Source organism: Polypterus senegalus, chromosome 3, assembly GCF_016835505.1.
Source record: "Polypterus senegalus isolate Bchr_013 chromosome 3, ASM1683550v1, whole genome shotgun sequence".
NCBI lineage: Eukaryota > Metazoa > Chordata > Cladistia > Polypteriformes > Polypteridae > Polypterus > Polypterus senegalus.
In genome coordinates, this window is record NC_053156.1 from 122,994,768 (window position 1) to 123,010,548 (window position 15,781).

General features: G+C 37.9%; 1 protein-coding gene across 2 annotated transcripts in view; it reads right to left on the reverse strand.

The window, feature by feature from the left end:
* The window catches only part of cep162 (centrosomal protein 162), a 139,689-nt gene that overhangs the window by 67,301 nt on the left and 56,607 nt on the right, over positions 1–15,781 (reverse strand). For both annotated transcript variants that reach the window (XM_039747872.1, XM_039747871.1), the window contains 3 exons: positions 9,081–9,190; positions 374–404; positions 139–264 (listed from right to left, as the gene is read on the reverse strand). In XM_039747872.1, coding sequence (XP_039603806.1) covers positions 139–264; positions 374–404; positions 9,081–9,190 — 267 coding nt within the window. The remainder of the gene's footprint in view (positions 1–138; positions 265–373; positions 405–9,080; positions 9,191–15,781) is intronic.

Consider the following 15,781-nt stretch of genomic DNA (forward strand, 5'->3'; position numbering starts at 1 on the left):
TTTCATATAAACCAGTGAAAGCATTATACATTAATGGCAACAGATAATTACACTTCTCCTCAATAGTTCCTAAAATAGCTAGTTTATAATTTCAATAATAAATATCATTAAAAAGCTTTTAATAAAATGACCTCTTACCTGCACCAACTCCATCAAGGTCTGTGAATGCTTTCTCATTACTTTCAGTTATTCCTTCATTATCTTCCTGTAATGTGTTTTGACGTGATTTACCATTTGTTGACTCTAATGAGTCAAGAAGTGAGACTATAAAACATTAACATAATTCAAATGTTAATAGAAATTCAGGGAGCTATTTGCATTATACATGCAAAAGACGCATTTGGTCTTCAAAAACATTCTAAAAATACCTTACCTTTTGCCAGCATCCTAGGCTTTGCCAATGGCTATATGTAAAAAGAAAAAAAGTACACAAAAATTGATCATTTACATATCTTTAAACCAATATACTCAAATCTACAATTAGCCATAAACGATTGGAAACTGGACATTATTATGGCAGGTGTAGTGATAAACCATTCCATTTGCAAACATACAGTGTTCCTCAATTAGCCCTTTTCACTCTTCTATATTTTTTCTTCCAGAAGGTGTTGTCGACACATAAGCTCTCTTCTGGTTATCCAAAATTACAGCAGAGTCACAAAAGAAGAATTTCTGTAGTGGCCTTCTATGTTTAAATTCTAAACAAAATCATCCTTGCCTGAGTTTTAACAGCTTTACCACTGATAAAACATAGTGAAGAAAATGAATCCAAGTAATCAGAAGGCATAAAACACAAATCCATTATATAGTATGGAAGCATGTCTGTTTGTATCTGGTACTTTTACTTAAGAATTTACAAAAAGATTACATGCTGCCTTAAAACTGATGCTGTGCATTTTTAACTAGAACAATTGTGGTGTCTTACTGACTTGGGGACTGGATTTTGAAAGGGTAATGCTCGTCTTAGAGTTTATCTATTAGAGTCTGAGCTGATTGAAAACAGCACAGCAGATTTCTTCTCAATGGAACATGTCTATGGCGCAGCACCTTCTAAGTATACACAACCTAATGTAACTGCAATATACCATACCATATTTATTTGTTGAGCGCTTAAAAACACAGCATTACAACTGACCAAAGCGCTGTACAGTTACAACAAGCAGGACTAAAAGCAAAACATTAAAAATAAACATTAAGAGAGAATTAAAACAGAGATACTAAAAACAGGTCAAGGGACCAAATAAAATAGAGAAAATAGCAAAAGGCAAGTGGAAAATGAAACAGGTTAAGAATTAAAAGCCAATGTGAAGAAGTTCGTTTTTAGGCGAGATTTGAATGTGGCGACTGAAGCGGCTTGCCTAACCACTAAGGGCAGGGAGTTCCAGAGCCTGGGTGCACAGACGGAGAAAGCCCTTTCACCACAAGCTTTAAAACGTGCCTTGGGAACGGTTAGGAGCAGCTGATCTGTGGATCTAAGAACACGAGGGGGATTGTGACAATGGAGCAAGACACTCAAATAGGCGGGGGCTAGACCGTTTAATGCCTTATAGGTTAGGAGGAGAATCTTAAAATCGATTCTGAATCTAACCGGCAGCCAGTGCAGGGTTTTCAAAATCGGTGAAATGTGTTGGATTCTGCTACTTCCAGTTAGAAGCCTTGCAGCCGCATTTTGAGCCAGTTGGAATCTAGAAAGCGTGGCTTTACTGATACCAAAAAGGCAGGAATTAGAGTAGTCAAGCCGGGACGTAATGAATGCATGAATTACTGATTCCAGGAGGTGGTTAGAAAGAATAGGCTTGAGTTTGGCGATTCGCCTTAGATGGAAAAAGCAGGATTTTACTGTGCTGTTGACTTGAGCATCCATTTTCAGGAACGTATCCATTTTGATTATGATTAATATGATTAATTTTTTTGTGGATAACAATATGAACCACAACTTTAGATACTGCATGTTTGCAGGTTTTGTGGCAGGAACTTAACCAACATAAAGCAAGCATTAAAAAAAGTTTGAAAACAATACAAAGATAATTGTTCAGTATGTAATCATATATCAAATACTATTATTTTATTAGATTACAGCTAGATTACCTTGTTTATTCTATATGAAAATGTATTGAAGCCTGTTAAAACCAGGTGAGCTAACATTAAACATAAAAAACAGGCTAGCTGAAACTGTTACTGGCATGTGAAAGTTAGCAAAGGTACCTTAGTAATTATAAAAGAATTCTTCAATGGAAATATTACAGTCTTTTTCTAGTTTTGATGCTTAATTTGTATTGTACTTGTGGCATATGGCCACTGCCCTTACCTGGCCAAGATGCCTTCATACTGGAAGGACTGGGGTAGAGCTTGTGCATAGGGCATTATCTTCCCTGGGATGCTAGGCTTCAACACAGAGCTTCAAGCGACCCTACTATTACATGACACTGGGAGTACTCCCAGGTGTTACATAAAAGGAGCTCACTGCCACAGCTCCAGAAGCTAAAGTCATGAAGAAGGAGGATGAAGCTTGCTCAGAAGAGCGAAGGCACAGAGTGACAAAAAGATATATTCTAAATTGTATAGGTTTAAAAGTAATAACATTTTCACAAACGCTGACCTGGAATAGTCTAAAACGATACCTCACATGCTTATGTTAAAGAAGGACTCTGGAAATTCAGAGGAACTCTCAAGGGAATTCTGTGACCACTCTCTCCGGGGAAACCCCCATCAACACCATGCTCTTAACACTCTCCAAAATGACCGATTGCACCCTTCTGAAACCTAAAAGCAGATAAGCAGCTCCCTCTCTTACAAGCTAGAAGCTGACCATTTCTTCTCTTTGTGAGCCGAAAAAGCTGTAATCCGATTTTCTTCAAGAAGAAAATTTCAGCTCCTAAACCCGTAGGCCAGAAAGAGTAATGTTTCTCCCTATGAAGTTGCAGACAACACAGCAAAGGTGCCTATCTGAGGAAAGCACTGCACAACACAAAGGACCATGTTGCAAGGAGAAACAGTGCACTCCAAATCAAGAAAAATCCATTTAACCTAAAGCAACAGCAGTAACACCACCATACAACATAAGCCATCACCTTAAAAGGCTTGGTATCATGAAAATATTTTTTGTGCAAAGATAAACTAGAACTCTAAATAGCCAGTAAACAATCTATTTGTTTCCTGTCTGATATATTATATATATACACTAGCAAAATACCCGCGCTTCGCAGCGGAGTAGTGTGTTAAAGAAGTTAAAAAAGAAAAGGAAACATTTTAATAATAACGTAACATTTGCTTTCTATTCATTTGCATAAGCACAGCGCCAGCGGTAGCAAGTCTATAAACTTAATTTAAACTTACGGTTTACACTGTGCTTTGTTTCCACAGTAGCTGCACTTGTGAATATGCTTGTATGCATCACTCGATTCATATTCTTTTGCTGCCTTCTCAATTGTGTAATGCATTTTTTGTTCAGCGCTCTTTGGAGGTCTTCCTTGTTCTCTACGTACTGCGTTCACAGTCAGTTCATGTGAGCCGCTCTGTTGTGTGATCTTGCGATGTCCACGGGTTTATTTAATGTTAGCTAAGACCCGGCACTTAAAAGTTTCTCGCTATAGCAATTTTAACTCTGTTACAAAGTGATCCAAAGTCTTGTTTATACCTCGTGTCTTCTCATTAAACTTGTATCTCGCGAATATCGTATTCGTCGTAGGCATGACAAACGCCAGCGGCAGCAGGTCTATAAACTTAAACTTACGGTTTACATCGTGCTTTGCTTCCGCAGTAGCTGCACTTATGAATATGCTTGTATGCATCACTCGCTTCATATTCTTTTGCTGCCTTCTCAATTGTGTAATGCGTTTTTTGTTCAGCGCTCTTTGGAGCTCTTCCTTGTTCTCTACGTACTGCGTTCACAGTCAGTTCACGTGAGCCGCTAGTCCTTCACCCGTGAATATTTATCTTATATGGGCAGGTACTCAATTACGTGGCAGGCGTGATGATGTGGGATGCCACACATGGAGATCGAGCTTCCGGCTATGGCCGTATATATGGTCGAAAGTAGGTTCCAGTTATGACCGTTACGCGTAGAACTTCGAAATGAAACCTGCCTAACTTTTGTAAGTAAGATGTAAGGAATGAGCCTGCCAATTTCAGCTTTCCACCTACATGGGAACTTGGAGAATTAATGATTAGTCAGTGAGTGAGTGAGTCAGTCAGTCAGGGTTTTGCCTTTTATTAGTATAGATACAGTATATATATATCTCTTTGTATACCATGTTGTCAGTTCGGCCCTCCGGTTGTAACATGACCAAGCTGTGCACTGAGCTTACTCTTAAGGATGCAACGTACAGTTGGCCATGTGAACAGTAATCTTGTTTCACATCTCAGAGCGTGGATTGCTGCTGTCATAATCAGTTTGAGTTTCATTGTTTGTTTCAATTATGACAGTATTTGCAGGATTTGTTGTGTTGAAGTGACATTTGGCATCTGTCAAGTGTTGTAAGCACACAACCGGTTTCATCGATAAAATCACATCCAGCTTTTGAGAGTTTAAACATTCATAAACATCAAAGTGTCCACTACTGAAATCGTCACCCCTGAATCAAAGATGTTTAAGAGGCATTGGCGGTTGTCGAAAGGTGTAAAATATTTGGCCATTTCGGTACACTTGAAAGCAACAACCCAACAATTCAGTGGCAGCCATCAACTCACATGCAGAACCATAGGTGAAGGGCTTAAGCATTTCTCTCTTATAGTGCTCCTGTGTAGTATAATAATCTCCTGTACCGTCATCAGTCCACACCTTGAACCTGTCCCAGTCATTCAATACATAAGACACAATGTTCCTCTGGATTTCAAGAGTGAGCCTGATATGGTCGTGCAATATGATCATCTCAATAGACATGGTAATGGGGGTTGGAATGATAAAGGAAATGGATATCTGAGCAATGTAAAGTAAGTGTAAAATACCTACACAATAACTATAATTGTAATAAAAAACAATAAAAAAGCGGAGAAGCCGTGGATTAAACAAAAAGGCTGTAGTTATCAGTAGGGAGACGTGAATCCCGTGTCGAAGCAAGGAAGGGAATGTAGAGACCGGAGCGACGGACAGTCTTATATAGGCAGGCAGCCAACAATGTGGGAGGCGTTGGGATGGGGCACCCAACGCTGCCTCACACAGCGACCGAGCTGCAGGCTATGGACGTATACATGTACGTAAGTAGGATTCAGTTAGCGTTGGGAACCCGTGTACCAAATTTCTTAAAGATGGGCCCATAAGTAACAAAGACTGTTGAAAAGTTCAATATGGCAGCCGACTGTGGCATCATACCACCGAAATAAGTAAGTACATTGGTTTCGGTTAGCTCAAGAAAGCTGCCTACCAAATTTCGAGAAGATGAGGCCATAAATAAGAAAGTTCAACTTGGCGTACGTTTTTGACCGTTATGACCATTACGCATAGAATTTCTAAATGAAACCATTTTCAATGCAAAATTTTTGTAAGTAAGCTGTAAGGAATGAGCCTGCCAAATTTCAGCCTTCTACATCCACGGGAAGTTGGAGAATTAGTGACGTTGGAAAGTTCAATATGGCGGCCGACAGGGGTGTCATACCAATGAAATAAGTACGGACATCGGTTTCCGTTAAAAGTTCAATATGGCGGCCGACAGTGGCATCATACCACTGAAATAAGTACCAAATTTCAGCCTTCTACCTACACGGGAAGTTGGAGAATTAGTGATGTTGGAAAGTTCAATATGACGGCTGACAGTGGCGTCATACCACCGAATAAGTATGTACATTGGTTTCGGTTAGCGCAGGGAAGCCGCCTACCAAATTTCGTGAAGATGGGGCCATGAATAAGAAAGTTCAATATGGCGGACGTTGTTGACCGTTATGACCGTTACGCGTCGAATTTCAAAATGAAACCTGCTTAACTTTTGTAAGTACACTGTAAGGAATGGGCCTGCCAAATTTCAGCCTTCTACGTATTAACGGAAGTTGGAGAATTAGTAACGCTTTGGAAAATTCAATATGGCGGCCGACAGTGGCGCCACACCACCAAATAAGTATGTACATCGGTTTTGGTTAGTGCAGGGAAGCCACCTACCAAATTTCGTGAAGATGGGGTCAGCCTTCTACCTACACGGGAAGTTTGAAAATTGGTGATGTTGGAAAGTTCAATATGGCGGCCGACAGTGGCGTCATACCATCGAAATAAGTAAATACAGCGGTTTTAGAGTATATGCAGTTTTCATATGTCTGTACTTCTGGTACTGCTCAATAAATTGTATTACTCTGTTGAAACAAGTGTGCTTCAGTTACGTTGATGCAAGTCTAATGGCCTGAGACCACCTCCTACAATAGAGAAAGGTAAGGTGAATAGTAGGAGACCTACCAGATTATTTAATTAATTACTGAGAAAACACGGATAATTCATTAATCACGTTACATCTCTCCCTGTTCCTACATGCCAGACAAAATAAAACTGGATTGATTTCAAAGTGTTCATAAATAATTGTTACGAACACAAAAATGTGCAATTACGCATGGCGATAATTTGACTAACTCACAGGAAGCATGCAATACAGCTCTGCTACCCCAGTACTAATGTGAAAAAACTGTGGAATCTGCCAATTTACAACTGCATTTTCCAGGCAAACAGATATCACAAACTGAGAGTGCCCAACCTGGGCATTAGGTGTAAATAAACTAGCCTGTTTAAGCAATTGGATGAATCGAATAATCAGAAAGGCAATAATATTTTTCATCTTCATGGGAACGGTGCTATATAAATAAAATGTATTATTATTATTATCCTTTTAAACACAGCATTATTGAAAGAAAAAATCAAAGTGCCAGACTAATCTGCTTTGTTATACAGGAAAAAAAAAAAAGATTTTCATTTCTTTGGTAAATTTAATAAAAATAAACTGAAATATCACATTGACAAGTATTCAGGACCTTTAGTCAGTACTTAGTTCAAGCCCCTTTGGCAGTATTTCTAAGGTCTTCTTGGGTTTGACATGAATAGCTTTGCACACCTCCATTTAGAAATTTTCAACCATTCTTCTCTGCCCCCTCCAGTTCTGTTAGGTGGGATGGAGACTATTGGTGGGCAGCTATTTACAGGTCACTCCAGAGATATTTGATTGTGTATAAGTCCAGACTCTGGCTGAGCAACTCAAGGGCATTCTCAGAGTTGTCCCTAAGCAAAACAAAGTTTGATGTCTTTGTTTAATGCTTCGGGTAACTAAACTGTTGCCGGAGGTCCAGAGCACTATGGAGCACATTTTCATTAAGGATATTTATGTACTTCGTGCCACTCAGCTTTCCTTCAACCCTGACTAGTCTCCGAGTCCCTGCTGCTGAAAATTTACTCTATAGTATAATGTTGCCACCACCATGCTTCATAATTTTAGAATGGAGTTGCATATGTGATGAGCAGTGCCTGGATTCCCCAAACATATTGCTAATCTTTGTTTCATAAGACCAGATAATTTTGTTTCTCACAATCTGGCAGTCTTTTAGGAGGGTTTTTGCAAACTCTAGGCAGGCTTCCATGTGTCTTTTACAAAGCAGAAGCTTCTGTCTGGCCACTCTGACATTTGCTGGAGAGTTGCAGTGATGGTTGTCCTTCTAGAAGTTTATCATATCTACAAAAAGATTCTCTGAGCCTCAGCCTGTGTGACCATTAGGTTTTTGGTCAATTCTTTCACTTTGGACCTTCTCTCACAGTTGCTCAGTTTGACTCAAGGGCCAGCTCTAGAAAGACCTATAGTTGTTTCATGTAAGAATTATGAAATCATCTGAGCTCTCGGGAACTTCCCAGGAATTTTTCATGGCCTTCCCTATAACCCTACCTTGATGCAACCCTCTCTAAGCTCTGCAAGCAATTCATTCAGCCTCAAGGCTAGTTTTTTTATCTGATACAAACTGTCAACTGTGGGACCATGTATAGACAGGTGTGTGTCTCTCCCAATTATGTCCAAACAACTGAAATGACCACAGGTCAGCTGGATTTCAAATCTCTTCATGATGACCATTAGCATGGGATGCACCTGAGCTAAACTTCAACAGTCTTTGCAAAGGGTCAGAATGCTTATGTAAATGTGATATGTCAGGTTTGTTTGCTGTTGTTGTTGTTTTTTTTTTTAAATGGGCAAAATATTTTGTTTTGCCGTGTCATTCTGAAGTACTGAGTGTCGTTTGAAGTAGAGAAAAAAATAATTTAAATGATTTTAGCATAAGGCCGACACATAAAATTTGAAGTGAAGGAGTCTGAATACTATCTAAACTCACTGTAACTGTGAATCAAACAGTTAAACAATCCTCGCCAAAATCAAATATTTTTCTGCTTGCAAACTCAATATTATTTGTATAGTAAGACTTTCAGTTTGCACCCAGAATAAAAGTGTCACTAAGAACTAAAACCGACTTTATTCAATATTGTGATCAAAACTAAATGCTGGTTGGTTACATCCATATGCATAGTAAACAAATCAATCATGTCAAACCATTCAAGTCTTTTTCACTTCACACATCCACCACAGATATATGATTAGTAATCTTTATATTCTAGATTTATTATTTAGTTTCTCTCAAAAATAAACATATGTAGATGTTACACTCTAGAGAATAGTGTGGCACAGTGCTGTAGAGGTCAGTGCCATAGACTCATATTTCCAGAGTTCTCGGTTTAAATCAAAGATGTAAACACTGCCTATGCAGAGATTGCATGTTAAGCCTGTAAATATGTACATTAAATTTTCAATACTCATTCCAAAATCATGTATATTAGGTAAACTGACAAAAGTATACTGGTTCAGTATGAGTTACAGGATTTGTGAGTGTGTTTCTGATGTACTGATGCCCTATCCACAAGATGATGATGTACTACATAAGTAAGTTAAAAGGGATGGATGAACACACAACAAAAAAATAAGTCAAAATATTATTTATTTTCAATTTTCTTCTTTTTAGTGTAAAAACTTTCAGGCATAATAAGAAGACCTCTAATAATGTAGTTTAAGTTTGCATTGGTGACGCATGATGTATCCATAAAAAAATTCATTAAGCAGTTCAACATTTTGTTTTACCGGATTGTGGGAATTCTTATCTTCCTCGCATGTTTTCTCTTTGCTGGGGCTGCTTGCTTCCTCAGAATGAGAGTTACCCTCTTTGGAATCTTCTCTGTGATTAGGAAAGTCTAAGGAAAAGCAGTGCATAACAAAACGCATAAATACCAATATTACATGTATAATTTATATTTCTGATTCTGTTGCATAAAGCAGTTTTCTACTATAGTGTATACCCTATAGATGCAAGAATGACTACTAAGATTCTATCCAAAGCTAAAGTGTCCTATTACTGTATTATTCTTTTAAACATAATACAAGAAACACACTTTCCTTACTCCTCAATTATCAAAATGCTCAGTGATCTTTGTGAATTGATTATTGCTTTTCAAACTGAAAATTGAATGATTAGGAACATGCAATTTTCTGCATATCTCACTAAATTTCTGAAAAAAGTTGACTATTAGTTCACAAAATGCCACATGGTGCCCATGATATGAAAACCTAGTCTGTGCAACAAGAGGTAAGAAACTAGTGTCAGCTGCCTGGGTAAGTACTATATTTTTCTTCTTTTTTGTCCTGTAATTCCCAAATATGGGAAATGTGCTATATAAATAAAACGCATTATTATTATTAAAGCTTAACACAAGTTAAAATAACTAAATTATTTATTTACTTCTAAAAGTCTAGTGGTTCAACTATCTCTCTGGTTTTACTCAATTGAACAGCCTATTCATAAATTTCCATTTCTTCCAAAAATCTTAGAAAAGTTTGTTGAACAACAGCTGGTTGTTTTACTAGAGAAACAAATGTTTGGATCCCTTTCAGTCTTGCTTTCAAAAGTATCACTCCATAGAAAAAACAATTTATTAATGGCCGCAGATGCAGGCGAGTGTTCTTTGTTAGCCCTGCTTGATCTTAGTTCAGTCTTTGACATGGTTGATCATAAGATCTTCTTAGCAAAGGTAAACAACTCTGTGGGTATCAATGGTTCAGCCTGAACTTGGGTTCCCTCATATTTATCTGATAGGAGTTTCTCCATCTCTGTGGGTAAGTATACTTCTGCTTCTTTGACTTGTGGGTTGTCCCAAGGATCTGTCCTCGGACCTAACTTGCTTACACTGTATATGCTTCCTCTAACTCAGATTATCAACACTTTTAATGGTATTTCCTATCATTTTTATGCTGACAATATGCAGCTTTATTGTCCTTTAAAGCTGAAAGAACTACAAAAGTTGTCTTCTTTGGTCAGTTGTCTGAAGGAGGTTAATAAGTGGCTACGTGCCAACTTAAAGTTAAATACCCAGCAAATGCATAAGCACTTTCTCTTATGCATACCTATGTAATTTAGATATCATAACTGACTGATATTTGAGTTTCGATGCATATGTCAGGTGACTAAGTCGCTTTTTTCATTTAAGAAATTTAGCCAAGTTGAGATCCATTGTTACCAGTGCTGAGATGGAAATGTTTATCCATGCTTTCATCTCATCTGGTCTAGTGTGGTATAGCAGGTTCACGGCTCAGATGAAAGGTCAGTTTTTAAATAAAGAGGGGGCATTGTAGTGTGGCCAGAGCGGTTCCTAAGCGGTTCGTGATGCGGGCAGTCCTTGCTTATGTGCACAGGTGAGCAATCATTCTCATCCGTAATTGATGGCGGGAACTGCTAATCACCAAACTTGAACCACGTCCCCATTATATATAGTAGGAGCATGAGTGCAGAGGGAGAGATATAGGAAAAGAAAAAGTGAACAGAGGTGAAGGGAGAAGACTGCAGGAAGGAGAAAGCTGGTGTGTGAGTGAGCGAAGGCACACTTGCTGTTGAGAGCAAAAGGCAGCTGGGCAGCGAGTACTAGCGGGGTGTTGGCGGTAGTGGTTACTCCTGCTCAGGATTAGTGCGTAGCGGGAGTGACCGGAAGGAGGATGGCTCGCCGCATATGGCTGCGGGAGTCTGGGACTTGGAAAATGAAAGCCCCAGCCTGAGCGCCCTGGTCGCTGGGGAGCCCAAGTCACGGTCTGGTGGAGCCAACCAGTGCAAGGGATCAGAAAGGCGAACAGACCAACAGAAGGCAGAGAAGGTCAGCTGCAGGTAGGGTGACTCTCCTAGTGCATAGCCTGAATGGGAGAAGCAGGGGAGTCACCAGTATAAAGAAGGCACCGGGCTTTGTTTTTAAAAGGACTGCTTCCAGCCATTGTTTTAACCCCATTTTTAACTGGATATATTTATTTGATTTTAACTTCCACATTTTTCACTTGTTTTTAACGGATTATTCATTTCTTGAACTTTATGCACTGTACTATTTATTTGAACAGTTTGTTTTGACTGTTTTTAAATAAAAGTACTTTGCACATTTTGCACCAATCCCCTTGCTTCGTTCTGGATGTCTTCACTGTTCAGATCATCTGGTTACATTACCAACAGTGTCGGGTTCGAGAGCTCCCCAGAAGCCAGAAGGGAGCATGGAGCAGAACCCTCATCTTCAAATCTAGATTATTTCTATTCCCTCTTTACCTGTCCAAGTAAATCGGTTTGTCTCGTCTTCAGACTGTCCAAAATACAGCTGCTAAGCTTTTAATACATTCACACAAATGGACCCATATTTCCTGAATTTTATACATTCTACATTGGACTCCAGTAGAATTTATGGGTCAGTTCAAATTTCTGGTTCTCACTTACAGAACTCTGCATGGTCAAGCTCCCCAATATTTTATGAAATTCCTTCAACATTACAAGCTGTCAGGCTTTTAACACATTCACACAAATGGACCCATATTTCCCCAATTTTACACATTCTATACTGGATCCCAGTGGAATTTAGAGGCCAGTTCAAAATTCTGGTACTTACTTAAAGAACTCTTCATGGTCAAGTTCCCCAAATTATTATGAAATTCCTTCAACATTACACCTCAGACCATGCTCGTAGATCTGCTCAATTAGATCTCCTTTCAGTAACAGATTAAAGACATGTGGGGATTGCACATTACAAGTAATTGATCCAAGGTTATGGAACAGTCTTCTGTTGTCGTTAAGATTAGCAGAATCTACTGAATTGTTTTAAGTGTCTGCTTAAGACACATCTGTTCAGATAGGCATTTGTGTAGCCTTGTTTTGTATTTTGTTTTTGATATTTCATTTTATTTTTTACTGTTCAGCACCATGTGACATTTGTCTGCAGTAGGCTCACTAGAATTAAAATTTTACTTACTTACTTAAAAATTATTTAAAATATTTACCACTACATTTTGATGTACAAAGAAAAGGGAAATAAAAAGGAAAGGAATGATATTATTTCTGGAGACATTACTTCTAATTTGTCACTTTGCAGAGGACATTCTGTCATTGTGTTATAGACTAACCATCTTCATTTGCTCACCCTACTTCTCTGATGAAACTTCATACCACTTTAGAAAAGATTATACATTTGTTATAATTTATTTTGTTTATATATTTATAGCTGAAATAGTTTCTGGTTGAGGATAATGAATTGTTTCTCATTTTTTCAAATCATTCTGTTTATGTTCTGGTATTTCTGTCAATTTGTGTTCTGATTATCATGTAAAGTGTAACGTTTCAACTAAATTAGACAATCATTTTCAGTGTCATCTTTTACTTTTACATTTCAGGATTATTGTAATGAACTGCAGTATTGGTCTGATTTCTATCAGTCTTTTAAAGAAAACTTCCATAGTAATGTCTGTTTAAGAGTGTTTATATTTTTACAACTGCTTAAGGCAATTGTTATGTGCCTATTTTCTCCAATAGCAGTATAACAGACCGCTTATATGGCAGCCCTATACAGCAGAGTTATGTAAGCAATGCTATTTAACTCTTGGTAGTCTCCTTAAGAAATGACCTCCCTGAAATGAGTTTTAGAGAAGGACATGTTAAGTTTATGTCACATTACATGACCTCTAATCATAGGGTATGCGAGATTTGCCTACTGCAGTTGCTGAACTCACTGCAGGACCACGTAAGTGTAAATGATTGAAAATTGTTGTCTGACAGAGTGCTAACCTTTCGGCATTATCAGGCTCGCCCCTTTTTGTGATACTTAATAACATGCTACATGATGGAGTCCATCCTGTACAAAGGGTTATGCGAAAGTAAGTCCAGCTGCAATCTATGCTGGTTTTTTTAGCATTCTTCCATGGTATGTAAAGCATAAGACATCAGACAGATGAACTTCTCTTCTGTTTTTGAGGTCCAAAACACCTGTATTCCTTGTTACATTACATGCACTATACTTCTGGATGAGCATTCATTCACTTGTTGTTAGCTCTTATTCATACAAAATCCCTCTGCTGTGACTAAAGACAAAATCAATCCAGTTTGATTTTATTGGAGTAAGTCACAGACTAGGGCTACCAAATGAATAAGTCTGAATATTTCAGAGGAATACAAGTTAGTTAATCAGACATTAACAGTGTGACGATAGTGAGTAAAGTAAAAAAAAGCAAGGTAAGAGGCAGTCTTGATGAAGGCAGATTTATTTTATTATTTTGGAGGTGGCAAGGTATCACAGTATTCAGAATAAAATGCCAGTCTGAGCTGGAATGTTAAAGGCCTGAATCATGAATTAAAGAGAAAGAAAGTATTCTCTCACCTAACAGGTTTAAAAGCTAAAATAGTATTTTTACTGGAGACCCACTTACTAAGCATAATCAGTTAAGGCTACAAAAAGACTGGACTGGCCAATTCTAGCTTTACAAAGAAAACTAGAGGAGTGGGAATTTTCATACATAGAACAGCCTCATTTGTAGCATCAGATGTAGTATCTAATCCTGAAGGGAAATATGTGATTGTCATGGACAACTTATTTAATTGTAAAGTGATTTTGATAAACATTCATGCACCTAATGTTGATGATAAGGAATTCATGCAAAATGTATTTGCATCCATTCCCAAAGTGAACACTCATAAAATTATAATGGCTGGGGACTTTAATTGTGTTTTAAACCCACTCTTAGATAGGACTCCTGTCACAGGGGGAATGACATCTAACACAGCTAAGACAATTACACAGTTTGTAACTGACCACAACTTATCAGACCCCTGGAGATTTCTAAACCCAAACTCAAGAACATATTTGTTCTACTCATCAGTACATCATTGCTACTGAAGAATTGATTATTTCTTTATTGATAATAATTTCTTGCCTATGATTGTAAATATTGCAAGTACAACGCTATTGTTATTTCCGACCATGCACCTCTGTGATCTTGGAGCTAAAGTCATTATGCCCTACACACTCACCTCGCAGATGGCGTCTTAACCCGCTTCTATTAGCAGAAGAGAACTGTACAGAATTTAAATCCAAACAAATCAGCTTCTACCTAGAGACAAATAGATCCTCAGAGGTGTCTGCAGGAATACTCTGGGAAACTCTTAAGGCTTTCTTAAGAGGACAGATTATTTTATATCTTTCCCACAGGAATAAATTAGAAACCAAGAAAGTATCAGAGCTAAGAAGCGAAATTACTAAAATAGATGAAGAACATGCCAAGCTCTGCATTCAGAACTCAACCTCTTGACTGCTAAAGAAACTGAACAACTTATTTATAAATCAAGACATCATTACTATGAACACGGAGAGAAAGCTAATAAGCTTTTAGCTCAACAAATCCATAAGCAAGAAGTTCGCAATGCAATCCCAGTAATCACCAATACGAACAGAGATGAAATCATTGACCATAAAAACATAATGTACACATTTAGAGACTATACTATAAATCCTTATATTCTACTGAGTTTAAAGAAGACAACACACAATCTAACTCATTTCTTGTATACATTATAGATACCACAAATAGATACTTTTAGTGCGGAAGAACTCGATAAACCTTTGGCGCTATCAGAATTACTAGATGCTATAAAGTCACTTCAAGGCGGGAAAGCAGCAGGCCCTGATGGCTACCCTGCAGAATTTTATAAGAAATTATCCACTCAGCTAGCTCCCCCTCTTATTAGCAACATTTACAGAAGTTAGAGACAATCAAATTCTACCTCAAACTTTTCACCACTTAATCACCATTTTTCCTAAACAAAATAAGAACTTATTACAATGTGCATCATACAGACCAATTTCACTTTTGAATAATGATGTTAAAATACTCTCAAAAATCATAGCTAGAAGGATAGAGAAAGTGCTGCCTTCGATAAAATTACAAGATCAAACTGGATTTATCAAGGGTCAACACTTATCTTCCAAACTTTGACGCCTGTTTAATGTAATATACTCACCAGTAAAGTCAAACACCCCAGGAAATATTATCATTGGATGCAGAAAAAACATTTGACATGATTGAATGGAAATACCTTTTCACTACATTAGAGAAATTTGGGTTTGGCCTGAACATTTGTGCATGGATCAAACTACTGTATACCAATCCAGAAGCTTCAGTCTGTATAAAAAACATTTGCTCAGACTACTTTAAACTAGAACGAGGTACCAGACAAGGATGCCCCTTGTCACCACTGCTATTTGCAATCGCCATTGAACCACTGGCAGTTCACTGTCGAAATGTTTATCAGATAAAAAGGATTATCAGAGAGGGACTGGAACAGAAAATGTCTCTATATGCAGAGGATATGGTACTGTATATATCAGACCCACAAAATTCTGTCCCTACAGTCTTAACAGCACTCACAGAATTTCAAAAGATCTCTGGTCTCAGAATTAATTTGAATAAAAGTGTACTCTTTACAGTGAATTCTCAACCAT